This window comes from Gymnodraco acuticeps, unplaced genomic scaffold (assembly GCF_902827175.1).
Source record: "Gymnodraco acuticeps unplaced genomic scaffold, fGymAcu1.1, whole genome shotgun sequence".
NCBI lineage: Eukaryota > Metazoa > Chordata > Actinopteri > Perciformes > Bathydraconidae > Gymnodraco > Gymnodraco acuticeps.
The window spans coordinates 160,384-176,563 of NW_022991011.1; the positions used below are offsets into that span (position 1 = coordinate 160,384).

Here is a 16,180-nt window from a genome sequence, read left to right on the forward strand (position 1 = left end):
TGAGACCTCGACCGTAGCGAAGCGATGCGAGCGAGCGAGCGAGGCGAGCGACGACCGAGGCGACCGCACCGACGACCGACCGACCGCGAGGCGAGCGAGAGCGACCGAGCGAGCGAGCTACGCGCGACCGACCGACCGAGCGAGCGAGCGAGGAGCGACGAGCGAGCGACCGCGACCGACCGACCGACCGACCGAGCGAGCGAGCGAGCGACCGAGCGAGCGAGCGAGCGCGAGACCGCGACCGACGAGCGAGCGAGCGAGCGAGAGACCGCGACCGACGGAGCGAGCGAGCGAGCGAGCGAGCGAGCGAGCGAGCGAGGCGAGAGACCGCGACCGACCGAGCGAGCGAGCGAGCGAGAGACCGCGACCGACCGAGCGAGCGAGCGAGCGAGCGAGAGAGCGAGACCGCGACCGAGCGAGCGAGCGAGGAGCGAGCGAGCGACCGACCGACCGAGCGAGCGACCGCGACCGACCGACCGAGCGAGCGAGCGAGCGACCGAGAGCGAGCGCCGCGACCGACCGACCGAGCGAGAGCGAGCGACCGAGCGAGCGACCGCGACCTACCGACCGACGTAGCGAGCGAGCGACCGACCGAGCGAGCGATCGATCGAGATACCTCTACCGACCTAGCGAGCGATCGAGCGAGAGACCTGCTGACCTACCGATCTATCTATCTATCTATATACCTCTACCTACCGATCTATCTATCTATCTATCTATCCATCTATCCATCTATCCATCTATCCATCTATCCATCTATCCATCTATCTATCTATCTATCTATCTATCTCTCTATCTCTCTATCTCTCTATCTCTCTATCTCTCTATCTCTCTATCTCTCTATCTCTCTATCTCTCTATCCATCTATAACTGTAGAAAGATAACGCATTTGAATAAAGCTTTAATGCATCAACATAATTTTAAACTACTCCTATTCTGCCTCTAACAGATCAAAACCACTGAAAGCGAAAGCCCTGCAACATTGGTTGGGAAACCCCAGAGTGAAGGCATCAAGAGGAAGTCAGGAGGAAGGCGGGACAACAGACTGTCCGTCAGCAGCCAGGTAAGGACATTTTTTAATAGTTATAAACTTCATTAATCTAGACATTATCTTTACTAGTGGGATATATTTTATAATTACATTTCAGCCACAATTGGGATAAGATAACAGATTGACTTTAACACTTGCAGCACAATAATGACGGCTACAAATAAAAGCTCAAAGGATGCACCAGTGGATTGGCCAGAATGAATGGAAATGTAATAATTCAGAGTCAGAACTGGAGAAGTTCAGTTATTATGCTCCAAATATCTGGAACAAACTACCAGAAACCTGCAGGTGCTATATAAAGAAACTTGCCTTGCTTTACATTCAGTATTTCCCACCATTTCCCCTCAGAGCTCCAATGGCTACCCGTCAGTTTTGGACGCCTCTGAGATTTCCACGGAGAACGGCAGGATGAGTCGTTTCCCTCGGCCGGAGATGGAGATTTCCTTCAGCCCTCTGCAGCCGAACCGCCTGGCTCTGAGGCGCCAAGGAGAGGAAAACTCCGTCACCGTCAAAATCACCCGGTCGTCACGCAAGAGGAAGAGCGTGGAGATGGAAAAGGTAAGATCGAACTCAAGGAGCTCGTCCGCACACTTTAAAGGTCTCCTATTAGGCATATATTATAGGTCTCAGATATATCAAAATATATAGAAAACATGTCTATGAAGTGTTTTTTGCTCGAAATACCAAACAGATAATTCTAGCCTCAAACCCCTCTGTTTCAGCCTGTTACTAAAGTGATGATTCTGGGTCCGTAATAAACGCAAGTAATTGGAATATGATACAGGGGGTCCGCCGGGTCTCAAAAAGTATTACAAGTTGATCAATCAATTTAGCGAAAATGAAGGCTATTTAAAAGTATTAAACGGCATTTTCCAAGGTGTTACATTTTGTAGCTTGTTTTCCAATAAGTATATAAATGGTCCAGAGAGGTTGTGTTCTGCAGTCTGCCTGAATGTAGTCATGGCGTAGGTGTGTAGTGTGATTCTGTGTAGTTTATTGATGGCATCCCGTTGGGTGTGACGTCATCTGAACAGGACATCGCACGCTCACTGCTTGATAGCGCGAAGGTCCGTTTACGCCGGTTGCTAAGCAACATCGTTATGGGGAAATGCAAGTCTGCGTCCAAATGGCTGGAAGATAAGGAGGAAGGACAATCAATACTGTATACAGTCAATGTGAGGTAAAGTGTGTCGCCAAGGTAACCGGTTAGAACTCATGATGAGATGAGGTCTTAAAAGGTCTTCCATCTGACTTCAGGATTCCTGCAGAGACCCTGTGATGTATTAGTTAAATAATGTGTAAGTTGCAAACAGATGAATATTGCTGATGTTCGTTCAAAGGTCACACGTTTTCTTGAAACTAATCCCAGAAGCTAATAGATATCTTCCTGTGAGTTAGACTCAGCTGCTCTAAAGGGTAAAGGGTTGTTTTCAGGACACAGCCTCCCTCACCGTCGTTTGATTTAAATCAGCCGAGGAGCTGCACTCGTGTTAATTTGTTTGTTCCGACTAATTAAAGGGAAGTAGGCTAATGCCTCGGTTACACTTGGCTCTCGGAGGCTTTTCACAAATGTAAACACATATCTGCACAGCGTGGGTTTACAAGAAGACATCACACATCGATATAAATCAGATCTTAAAAAAACGTCACTAACATTTTTCCAAATGTAAAGAACCAATGCAAGTCATTTTAACAATCTGCTTTGCAGAACTTGGTCCCAAATACACCGTATGACTTTGTAGATACTATAACGTAGAGAATACTCAAATAATACATCAAGACATAGTTAATTAACTTCAAACCAACTTAATAAAGCATCCGTTCCAATATTTACTATATTATATATACTGTAGTCCTGTGTCTTGGATCCTCTATCCTGAGTTCTGGATTAAGTCGTGGACGTTTCGGGTCGTGGCTGAACCTGTCTCTGCGGTCCTGCCTTGGGTCTCGTCATGCTGCTTCCCTGATGGCTCCCACAGGATTGTAGCTGACATCCTCGTGGATTCATCTTCTTATTACAGACACATGCATTTCCTAACATTCGGTCTATATGCTGTAAAATGTATTATCTCTTGGATTTACACACGGCATCTATTGCACGTCTGTCCGTCCTGGGAGAGGGATCCCTCCTCTGTTGCTCTCCCTGAGGTTTCTCCCATGTTCCCTTTAAACTGTGGGTTTTCTCTGGAAGTTGTTCCTTGTATGATGTGAGGGTCTAAGGACAGAGGGTCTAAGGACAGAGGGTCTAAGGACAGAGGGTCTAAGGACAGAGGGTCTAAGGACAGAGGGTCTGAGGACAGAGGGTCTAAGGACAGAGGGTCTGAAGACAGAGGGTCTAAGGACAGAGGGTCTAAGGACAGAGGGTCTGAAGACAGAGGGTCTAAGGACAGAGGGTCTAAGGACAGAGGGTCTGAGGACAGAGGGTCTGAAGACAGAGGGTCTAAGGACAGAGGGTCTAAGGACAGAGGGTCTGAGGACAGAGGGTCTGAGGACAGAGGGTCTAAGGACAGAGGGTCTGAAGACAGAGGGTCTAAGGATAGAGGGTCTGAGGACCGAGGGTCTGAGGACCGAGGGTCTGAGGACCGAGGGTCTGAGGACAGAGGGTCTAAGGACAGAGGGTGTCGTTTTTCTCATACTGATATTCTGAACAATCTGTGCTGTTGTATTTGCTGTAAAGTGTCTCTACTGTAGGCTATTTTTATTATATGTTCAGAACTTTGGCTCCACCAACAATTGTTTATAAATGTGCTATAAATAAAACTTGATTTGATATTTCAATATTTTTCAACAGGGTTTTGTTCAATTGTAGCATGATAAATGTACACAGTTGCAGTAAATATATTTCATTATTTGGATCCCAATAGATAGAAAAATAAACCTAGTTATTATCTGTGCAACTTTGGAGTCTAAATAATATGAAATAGAATTACAAAAAAATCCAAAATATGAATATAAAAAAGCATTTATTGTTTTAACTAAAAAGCTAACTTTCAAACTAATAAAAACAGTCTTACTTTATTGTTATTGTCAAACTAAAAGGCCCACTTTGCACCGTATTGAAATCCACCACTGGTTATTCTTGTAGCTATAAATCATTTAGTATGGATGATAAAGAACCCACTTGCATGTGGCGTTGACATATGGGGGGGAAAGAAAACAACCTCATTAATCATAAATACCGCCGCTAAGGAGACACACAAGTGATTTATACACACATAAATACTCACCCCCCCGCGGAGAACATATCAAACAAGCGCCCGGAGGAACAGAAGGTCGGATGTAGTTCAGTCGTCAGATTCTCTATCTCTGTCTGCAACTCGTACGACTCCTTTGGTTCAGATTCAACATATGTTACAGCCAGCGTGTAAAAAGGTACAAAAGTCAGAGAGCCTTATTTCTTCCAGACGGATGAAAGGAATAAGAGTAGAATGATATATTAAGTGGTGCAGTGATGATATTTTTGTAGAAGTTAGCATCGCAGACGGACCCTTGACAAAAAGCCAATGGGATTTCTCCATCGTGTCAGAAAATAATCTCTGTGTCAAACAAACGTTTATGATATTTACAGGTTTTGTTCAGCAGGATAATCTCCACAGTTTATGATTTATGAAGTACAAAGCTAATGTTGGGCTATAAAGGAACTACAGCACGGTCACATGACTTCACGTCACCACCGCTAAGCTAAAGGAGGCTAATGTTGGGCTATAAAGGAACTACAGCACGGTCACATGACTTCACGTCACCACCGCTAAGCTAAAGAAGGCTAATGTTGGGCTATAAAGGAACTACAGCACGGTCACATGACTTCACGTCACCACCGCTAAGCTAAAGGAGGCTAATGTTGGGCTATAAAGGAACTACAGCACGGTCACATGACTTCACGTCACCACCGCTAAGCTAAAGGAGGCTAATGTTGGGCTATAAAGGAACTACAGCACGGTCACATGACTTCACGTCACCACCGCTAAGCTAATGTTGGGCTATAAAGGAACTACAGCACGGTCACATGACTTCACGTCACCACCGCTAATCTAAAGGAGGCTAATGTTGGGCTATAAAGGAACTACAGCACGGTCACCTGACTTCACGTCACCACCGCTAAGCTAAAGGCGGCCAATGTTGGGCTATAAAGGAACTACAGCACGGTCACATGACTTCACGTCACCACCGCTAAGCTAATGTTGGGCTATAAAGGAACTACAGCACGGTCACATGACTTCACGTCACCACCGCTAAGCTAAAGGAGGCTAATGTTGGGCTATAAAGGAACTACAGCACGGTCACATGACTTCACGTCACCACCGCTAAGCTAAAGGAGGCTAATGTTGGGCTATAAAGGAACTACAGCACGGTCACATGACTTCACGTCACCACCGCTAAGCTAAAGGAGGCTAATGTTGGGCTATAAAGGAACTACAGCACGGTCACATGACTTCACGTCACCACCGCTAAGCTAATGTTGAGCTATAAAGGAACTACAGCACGGTCACATGACTTCACGTCACCACCGCTAAGCTAAAGGTGGCTAATGTTGGGCTATAAAGGAACGACAGCACGGTCACATGACTTCACATCCTGCTCCCTCTTTCATTTTGTCCTCTAGATCAGTGGTTCCCAAACTTTTTGTGCCCAAGGCACACCAAAGGACAAGTAAAAATCTCAAGGCACACCTATTGTGCAAAATAGCCCTTATAACACGTGTTATCACTCATATCATGTAAAATATCTGTAAATGTGCATAATTATTTACTAATGCCAAATAAAATGTGACAAAGACAACTATATTACTCATGAAATATTTATTAACGAAATATTTCAGAAATTAATTTGAAACTGTATCAAATTAGGCTTCATCAAAGCAGCAACACACTCATTTAAACCAGACAGGTCACAACATTAAAAATGAGGCAAAGGAAACTCAGCCGAAATTCAGCACAGAACTGTCAATGCAAGGAAGCTGCACTGCATGGTCCTGAACTACACATTATAAATGTAACATTTCAGCAATCAGCATTGAAACATGTGCTATTGTAAATATTTTGCCGACTTACAAATTAGTGAGATACATGTGCCTGTCGGGGCGCTGAGGAGAGGGCCACTCGCAAGTCCTGTTCAACAGAGCCGTGACCTCCTGTTGTTCTTCATGTAAATCAGAGTAGAGAACGCCAACTCCAGAGATGGGGTCGTTACTAAAAAAATGTAATATATTACATATTACTTTTTTTTTTTTAAAGTAATATATTACACTACTTCGTTACTATCTACATAAAAGTAACTCGTTACTTTACTCGCCGAGCACGTACGATCTGCGCATGCGTGAGTGGCAATAACTTCCCTTACCAGCAGGCGGCGGTAGTGTGTATTTGTGATTCAAAACGGGCAACAACCGGAAGACAGAGAAGAAGAACAGACTGCGTGATATAAACAAACAACTAATAGCGTGTGCGTTAGCTTCACCTCAGCATGTGTTCTTTGCAGGTGTGTGTTGAGGTTTGACCACGTGGTGTTTCCAGCAGTGGATAACAGCTGCTGGCCTGGACACAGTTTGCACCTCACCGTCACATTCCTGTCTATTCTTCGGACGAACTCAGAGTGATGGGCATACCTCCACCCCTCGAGAGTTATCGCTGACTCAGCCATGTTTATGCAGCACTGCACGTGGAGATGTGGACGCACAAGTCGCGCAGATTACGTACATATAAACCTACAAAGTACTGATATAGTAAATTAAAAAATTATTATTTTGGTGTAGTTGTATATTGCAATAATAACGTATGGTTATCACAAAATCCCACGGCACACCCGGACTTGCCTCATGGCACACCAGTGTGCCGCGGCACACCGTTTGGGAACCACTGCTCTAGATCAGTGCTTCTCAAAGTGTGGTCCGCGGACCACTGGTGGTCCGTGAGCGCCCCCTAGTGGTCCGTGAGTATATTGGTAACATTTCACATTTGAAATTAATTAATCAATTTATGTTTTCCGCACTCTCGCGGGAATATCTCCACAATGGAGCGAGCTTAAGTTTCACTTTCGATTGCATGATATAGCCCAGCACAACACCTTCGTCACACATGTTGCCACTTGTTTGTACCATTTCCAGGCGATTTGTAATCTGTTCTAGAAAAACGATGTTTTTTTTTATATTTGTGGAGTTAGGTGGTCCGCGAGTGTTTATTTATTGGTTAAGTGGTCCTTGGTATGAAAAAGTTTGAGAAACACTGCTCTAGATGATGGATATTTGTTCCATATAGCTACAAAGTAAGACCCAGTAATATTTTATATCATTATAATGGTAATTTCACAGCGTTTGCTTCTTGTTGCTCGAGTTTCCCTTGTTTGAGTTTTTATGCATGAAAACACCTTATGTTGGCAATTTACCCTCGCACGTGCTCAGTGTTTTAAGATTGCAGAAAATATTGTTATAATAGCAACTGCAAAACAAGCCATCAGCCAATTTCGTGCATGGCAAAGCAGATTGACAAGATGATGAACTTACAGATAATATCAGAAGGACATATAAAGGACACTGTTCATCTCGAGAGTCACGGCTGAGATGACGAGTGCCGCAGCTTTCAAGTACAACTACAATCTTGAGGCTTGGAGATATGGAGACAAATGTATTCAATGTAGATTTTATAGGGTTGACTATTGGTGCTTAAAACAATGAGATTTGGATATCATGACTAAGTTATTAAATGCTGTATATCAGTACAGAATGGTGCAGGAAAAAGTCCTACAACCCAGAAAATACTTAACATTTAACCACTTCCTGTTCCCTTGTCTGGAAGTCAATGGTTCCTTTATAGCCGAACATTAGCTCAGCGGTGGTGACGTGAAGTCATGTGACCGTGCTGTAGTTCCTTTATAGCTTAATGTTAGCTTTTTAGGCCTCTCTATTAAGCCTCTTAGTTTTGAATGTTGATCGTTACGTTTCTATCTTATCTTAGCGTAGGTTGGAGATAAATCAGTTTGACACCATTGCTCCCGGACTTGTTGGCGGTATTTGACTTTCACACCTTCAGTGACAACAACAAGCTTCCTTCAATAACACTTTGTGACCAAGGGCGAGGGTATGCAAGTCGCAGCATGCTTTACCGATGTTGAAAATCATAAAAGCACAAGCCGTTTTCTTGTAACAAAGAACATTTTAGTTACAGATTTAGCAGAAATGCATAGGGAAAAATCTGCGTCATATTTACAATGATTAACAAAGGATAACGCCACCTTCCAGCTTTGTTCAATGACATGATGTTGCTTCAAAATGCTGTATCCCCTGTGCTGTAGAGCAGTGTGTAAGCTATGACGGCTTTAGAGCTTTTAAAGCTGTTAGTTTCTGGGTAAATAATTCAAACACTTTGATTAAACTGGTCCACATTTACGTTTTCAAATAGTGAAGGATGGGTGTTTTGATTGCAGCAGGCAGTTAATGTTGCCTCGGTGTCTTTGTAACTGAAATTGGAATTACTGACTTTATGTAAATGTTCTCAGTGCTCAGCTTTCCCAGATGCATCTTGACACTGCAGTCATCTTCATTTCATAGGAAGTGAAAACTGCTGAATAAAAGATGAACAAATGGTCTTAAGATGGCACCGAGAGGAGTTTGGAAACTGAACGAGTCAAAGTTTGTGGGGCAGCAACTCTGAACATGTGGCTCACTTAAGTGTTTTTCATTACCAGTACAAGTAGATGAGGAAAAGGGGGTTGGACATTCTGCCATACTAGAGGCGAGATGAGTCAAGAGTTTCCAATACTTTAATGTAATTGCTTTATTTTTAGGAGAAACCAATTGCTGAGAAAATAAAAACCTTTATTTCTTAGCAAATGGACTGTCTACTCTGAGTTAGTCCTTATCCCAAGTGACGTGAACTGGTTCCTCCTCCGAATGGATGGGTAGAGACAGAATGAGTCTTTTATTGGAATATGACAAACAAGTACAGCAATTTCCAAAACACGAAGTAGAACATGCTGTGTCTTAGTACTCTTGAACTGAGAAAAGCTCATTAGGATTTTAGGTCTCGGTTCGGTACGTTTTCGGTACAGCAGAAAAAATGATCACAAAACATAACATATTATTATTTATTTTTTTATTATTAAACTTTGAATATTCACTCAAATAAATCCAAAATATAATAAAATAAACATTAAGGTGCAGCATTTCGATGAACTGAAATAATCTGTATTTGAACTGTACTGTTTGTTTGTTTGTTTGTAGCCTTTATTTAACCAGGTGAAGCCCCTTGAGATCAAAAGATCTCTTTTTCAAGGTGACCTGCAGGACATTAGTTACACATGTAACATAAAAACAACAGAACAACAATAAGGATGACATACAGCATAATGTGCAGGGTACAGTTTACAAACTCTATGTACAGAGACAGGTACCATGAGTATCAAGCAGCATGTCAGCCAGCTGAGTTTTAAAATGATGCAGGGGAACCAAAGTGCTCAGTTTTAAACATGTTTGCAGACTGTTCCATGTTAGTGGAGCTGCACAACTAAAAGCTTTCTTCCCTAAGTCAGTCCTAGCACTTGGCACATTTAATAAAACAACATCATGAGATCTCAGGCAATACGTACTTTCAATTCGTCCAGAGATCAGAGAGCAGATATAAAAAGGTAGTTTACCCAACATGGCTTTGTAAATGAACATGTACCAATGACTGAGCCTCCGTACCTGAGCAGCCAGCTTGACATTAGGACTTGCTTGTCATTGTATTTTTATGTTGTTTTAAAGAAAGATGAACTTGTCCACATTGCTTTCTGAAAGGGCAGATCTGCTGGCACTAACAATGTCTCCTGCTGTGGAGAACACCCTCTCGCTAGGGACAGAGGTAGCAGATACAGCCAGGTAGCGCTTTGCTAACATGGCAACATAAGGATACTTGGTGTTTGTAATAGCTTTGGCTCGGTCTGAACTCTCTGCGAGTGGTGGAGGCTTACATGCTAGCGGGAGTTGGTTTTGCACTTCAGTCTTTTTTCTTTTGGTACCGGTGATATTCACGTTCAGGTGATGCCTTTTCAAATGAGTGTGCACGTTTGATGTATTGCCAGCCGCGTAACCAATGTTAGTTGAACAATGCCGACAAACAGCTTTGGTTCGGTCCACCTGTCTTTGTCCGTCATCCTTGTTCGTAACTGCGAAACCAAAATGTTCCCAAACCGGAGACTTCAATGATGCTGGAGGATTTTCGAGCTCAACTTTATCTGCGTTCGCCATTTCGACAGTTCCTCAAATTACTCACTAAATATGAACGCATCCCTGTGACCAGCTCTCATAGTATGCCTCTCATCCAATGAAATGACTTGCTCGCTCTGACGCGTTGAACCCAATATGAGCAAATTACTCTGAACGTGTACCGAACCGAAGGGCCATACCGAATATTTTGGTATGAATACGTTTACCGTTACACCCCTACGATGTAATGAAAACCTCCAAAGAAAGATTATATAAGAGTTTGTTATGGACGGTTTCCACAGAGTGATCTGACATCAGATTCTGGGGATCTGGGGCACTTCAGTCAAAACGTATCAGCATGAACACATCCCTTTTGAAAAGGCAGTACAAAAAAAAAACTCAGATGAGACGAAGGAAGACTCATTTAAATTCTCTTTAGGGTAGTAATATATGTTTTTGCTTTCCATATCTACAGGTTAGTGGAATAAGCCTAAGATTTTGTACTTTTCTCCCCTTTTTTTGTCCACTTTGTTCTCCAACCAATACCTCTTTTCATTCTGCTGCAATGACCCAGTTTCCATCTTAGAAAAACCTTGGAGCCTACCTCATCTGATCAGAAAAATGATACTGGGAGGGTTTTTTATGTATCAAAGGCTCTAGGGTCATGGAGGTGTGAACACATCAATGAACTCTGTACAGAATCAGACCCTAAAGATGGCTGCAGTAACGTCTAGTACAGACAAAGAAAGTGTGCAGATAACAAAGAGAGAAGGTGAGCTTTAGAAAATGGCCAAAATACATCGGGGAGGAACGAGTTCAGAGGGAGGTGGAGGCAGCACAGAGAGAATACATCGGAGGGGGATTGGTTGAGGGTTAGAGGAGGAAGAAAGTGAAAGGAAACAATGTGAGGAAGGACAGCGGAGAGAACATGCAGTGGAGAGGAAAAGGAGGGTAAGAAAGCACGTGGAAAGTGGAGAACGGGAAGATTAAAGTGGCAGCAAGCAGAGATGGAGAGGGGCTCGGGGTGGGGGTTAGATGTCAACATGAAAGAGGAGGAAATGTGTGCAGGGTGGTTGGAATTGAGCATAAATCATAAAAGGCGATGTGAGGGTAAAAAAAAGTAAGAAAACTGACATTCGCTTCTGAGAGCGATTGAAATGCAAAGTCTGTGCTTAATGTACTGCTTGCTTCATCAAACACTCACTCTTTCAAATAGAGATGTACATAGTTAGTGTTTTTTAAGAAAAGCCTCAAGACCCACATGTTCCGCACAGCGTTTTACAGACTGCCATTTATTTTAATGTTTGTATTCTAACCTCTTTATGCTCTCAACCTTTTTTATATTCAAGGTTCTTTATTGTCAAACTAACATAGCTACAGAGTAATTATGTCGTTGAAAGTCTCAGGTCACAGGCTTCTCCAACAGTGCAACACAATAATACAGACAAGCAGACAATATTAAAGCAATATTAAAGTATATTATATTAAAAGTAATACAAAAGAAAAATAGTGGAATAGTGCAATATGGAATGATATATTAGATAATAGATAATTACTAAGTAGCTATCTATCTATTATATAATTACCATATTTGATCTAATTTCATTTTGTATGTGTTCCGTTCATGGTATGCACAACTTAATGTACTTAGTATAAACACACCATACCCGAAAAGGAGCAGGAGAAGAAAATAATCTATTACCTGCCCCTTTCTCCAAAAAATGTATAAATAGAAACATATGGTCTGTCCTTCATATTTTCTTATTCACAGCCAATCATAACAGTATCGTAGGAAAATAAGAGAAACACAAAAACGTACAAAAAATACTTAGTGCCCACTAGGGCTGTACCCGAATATCCGAATATTCGTTCGTTGGAGTACTATTCGGGTTTCAATTTTGTTATTCGGATATTCGTTTTGTTTGTTTTTTCCCCGTTTTTCTTTCTTCAAATAGAATTTATTGAAATCTCCAATATCAACGTAAGAGCTTGTTTCTCATCGGGGGGTGCTAACACTTAACCATAAACGTTATCGTTTACTTTCTCCGTCTTTATATGTAGATATTACTTTTGTCCGTTAATCTCCGGCACGTTGTTTCCATAGCAAAAACAACTTCCTGTCAACAGCGCTAACTCTCCTTCAAAATAAAAGCATTTCCATAAATGGGAAGCCAAGCCAAATGACACTTAAGACATATGCAACTGCAACGAAAGTAACAAACACAATGCGATATCCTTTTCAATTTCAAAGAACACAAATTGGGTTAATAACTTTAAAACAACAATACTGTAGAATAACAAAATGAATGCCGTGAATACACCAAAGTGGGTCGAATATTCGCTGCTGATTACTACCGAATATCCGGAGCCCGAAACATGGTATTCGGGACAGCCCTAGTGCCCACTTGACAGTTAACAGAAAGAAACAAAACATTCAATATGTTCCTTAGATAACTTTTTATTGTATTTTCTCCTCATAGCCTTGTGAAGCACCTTTTAAGATGACGTTGTTTTTAAAGTGTGCTATATGAATAAAATGTATTATTAGTATTATTACAACTGGAAACACAGCAACTCCTCTTATTGTCAGAAACGATATAGCATGTTGATTATTTCTCACACAGTGCAATCTGTTTAGGCTCCCTTAGTGGAGAGTGATGACGTATTTTTGTAGGACGACACAAAATATAAGATAAGATGGACCTATATTAATCCCTGTGGGTACATTCAGGAGTTTAGGGTTAGCATGGTTAGCAAAGCGCTCCCTCAACAAAAGAGCAATGGGATTTTTCCATTGGATTTTGTTATATTGCACTAAATAAGCTCCGTGGGAAACACACTGAACACATTTTGTCAGCAGGATAATCTCCACATATTAACACCGCTTTGAGATATTTGAAGGTGAAAAGCTAACACTAGGTCATACAGAAGAACAAAACCTTTGAAATCTCTTCAGCCTGTGTTTAGGGCGACTGTGGCTGCGAGGGAGTGCGGTCGTCTTTCAACCAGAAGGTTGTGGGTTCGATCCCAGCCCGTGCAGCCAACATGTTGATGTATCAAGAGACTTAACCCTGAGTTGCTCCCGATGGCCAACGGTGTGTGAATGTTAGGTCCTAGAGCAGTGCTTCTCAAAGTGTGGTCCGCGGACCACTGGTGGTACGTGAGTGCCCCCTAGTGGTCCGTGAGTATATTGGTAAAATTTCACATTTGAAATAAATAAATGCATTTAAGTTTTCCGTACTTTCGCGGGAATATCTCCGCAATGGAGCGAGCTTAAGTTTCACTTTATATTGCATGATATAGCCCAGGGCAACACCTTCGTCACACATGTTGCCACCTGTTCGTACCATTTTCAGGCGATTTATAATCTGTTCTAGAAAAACGATGTGTTTTGGGATATTTGTGGAGTTAGGTGGTCCGCGAATGTTTTTTTATTAGTTAAGTGGTCCTTGGTATGAAAAAGTTTGAGAAACACTGTCCTAGAGTAAGGTACACTGCTCTGTGTGAATGGGTGAATGACATAGTAATATGTAAAGCGCTTTGAGGGGTCGTAAAGACTGGATAAAGCGCTATATAAGCAGTCCATTTAACAACAGATCTTATTTCTGTCTACTAACCAAAAACACATTCAATACAACATTTACTTCGAGATGAGGGAACCAAAAGTGGTAAAAAAGCCACGTAATACCTGGGTTTTACGACTCGTTTATGCACCCTAACCCTAACCCTATTTACTATTGACAAAAATGACAGGATTGATTAATTTACACACGTATGCAAACCAACAAACTAGGGCTGCTCAATTAATCGTATTTTAATCGCGATTACGATTATGGCTTGCAACGATTACGAAAACAACGTAATCGGAATAAAACGATTATTTTGTTGTTATTATTATTAATCTTTTGGTTTTTTTTTTCTCATTTGAATTATACTTAATGTTCAGGGTAATCAACTGTTAAAAACATACTGTTCACATGTTTTTCTCCAATAAATGGATGTTTTCAAAGTCAATGAATAATCACATTTAATAATCGCAATTACAATTATTGACCCAAATAATCGAGATTATGATTTTTGCCATAATCGAGCAGCCCTACCACGAATATGATAGTGCCTTTACTTTATCCCCAGTCCGTAGTCAAACATATTTTAAAGACATTTTCTGCACTGTAGAAAACCTTCCAAGATGTAAAGCCTGCAGACTTGTCATACATCATTACATATGTTTGTATGTAAGCTAAAAAACCACAACATATAATATCACATCGTCCGCACTCGGTGTAATTGACTTGTCCCATTCATTCCCATTGCATATGATGGATCCCAGCTAGAACTCACTGCCCCTCTCACAGCTTTCTAAATCCATCACAAAACTCTTGCAACTGCGTCAGTCGCCTTAAAAAGAGGCTCATTTAACAAATAACGCCATGGAAATAACTCCTAAATTGATTCTATAATAGCCAGGCAAGACAAAAACAATCATTCTGGTGGTTTTAGACGAACCCAAGGAACTCTGGTATTTGGAAATGTCACTTGCGTCACTAGTTGTGGAGTTTTGACAGACTAAGACATTTTTCCGAAACCTTGCCAGAATTATTTTGTGTGAGTGCGTGTTCACTGCAAAAGAATAGAGCATGAACTTTGAGGACTTTATAACAAAATGACTTTCAGTTACACAAGCAACTGTGTTATTTGAGAAAAGAACATTCGAAAAAGTTTGATGTTGGTCAGTAAAAATAAGAGTAACAGGAGATGGTGGAGACCAAACCAGAGCTATGATCTTATGAACGGAAACATGACCCCTAATGATAACTTGTCTGTTGGATGTGTAAGGAATGGAATACATAATGATTAAGTGTTATGTTGGTTAGTAAAAATGGTGATGAACAGGAGAGGGTGGAGACCAAACCAGAGCTCAAAGGAGAGTTAATGGTGCACTCCTAATGATAACTTGTCTGCAGGATGTGTGAATAGTAAAGAGTGATGTGTCCAAACTATGGCATGGGGGACAACTGTGGCGTGAAATATACGATTCATCTTTCCCCTTTTACTATAAGCAATCTGAGGCTTTTGTTTTAAGGAATACGCTGCAACACCTTCTTGTAACACAATTATTAAAACCCTATGGAGAGCTGTGATACAGGCTGATAGCATATTCAAGCATAATTGACTACATTTGATTGATTTTGCTGACTTACAACTTGACTTATAATAATAATAATATATTTAATTTGTTAGCGCTTTTACAGGTGCTCAAAGACGCTTTACAGATATAGTGAAGAGAAAAGAAAGGAACAACAAATAAGTATATAGTTAAAGTTAAATAATACAAAAACAATCACACATTAAAAGGTTGAAGAGGTGAGTTTTTGTGAGTGTTTTGAAGGTGGGGGGGTCAGTGCAGTCTGATGGGTTGTGGGAGTGAGTTCCAGAGGGAGGGGGCAGCGACGGAGAAGGCTCGGTCCCCCCAGGTCCGGTGATTGGTGCGGGTGGGGATGGATAGGAGGTTGGCTTCTGATGAGCGGAGGCAGTGGGAAGGGGTGTGGTGGTGCAGCAGGTCTGTGAGGTAGGGGGGGGCCTGATTGTTGAGGGCTTTGTGAGTAATGAGGAGGACTTTGAAGTTGATTCTTTGACGTACGGGGAGCCAGTGGAGGTTCTGGAGGACTTATGAGGCAATGTACCCCACCTCTAGTGAGTTGCCTAGCCCTTAGTATGTTGTGTAAAAGGCTGTTATTACGCATTGGTCTTTATTTCCCCTCGCCTGTTACGTAAGATGTTCTCAGTTCCTGCCTAGCAGATTATTAGTTGTAAATGCTTACTGGTCTTTGGGGCCGATAGCAGACAAAGCAATGGAAACCAAACCAAAATGCACATGTAAAATGACCAAATGCCATGTCTGTTCTTAAAAAATAAAACCAATCAATCTCGCTCTGTTTTCGCTGTTAAGC

The 16,180-nt window shown here is 41.9% G+C and overlaps 1 protein-coding gene across 1 annotated transcript in view; it reads left to right on the forward strand.

The window, feature by feature from the left end:
- kif20ba (kinesin family member 20Ba) overlaps nt 1-16,180 on the forward strand; it is a gene marked incomplete in the record, with an annotated part of 92,764 nt that overhangs the window by 67,760 nt on the left and 8,824 nt on the right. Inside the window, 2 exon segments of the mRNA XM_034236199.1 lie at nt 950-1,063; nt 1,400-1,609. Coding sequence (XP_034092090.1) covers nt 950-1,063; nt 1,400-1,609 — 324 coding nt within the window.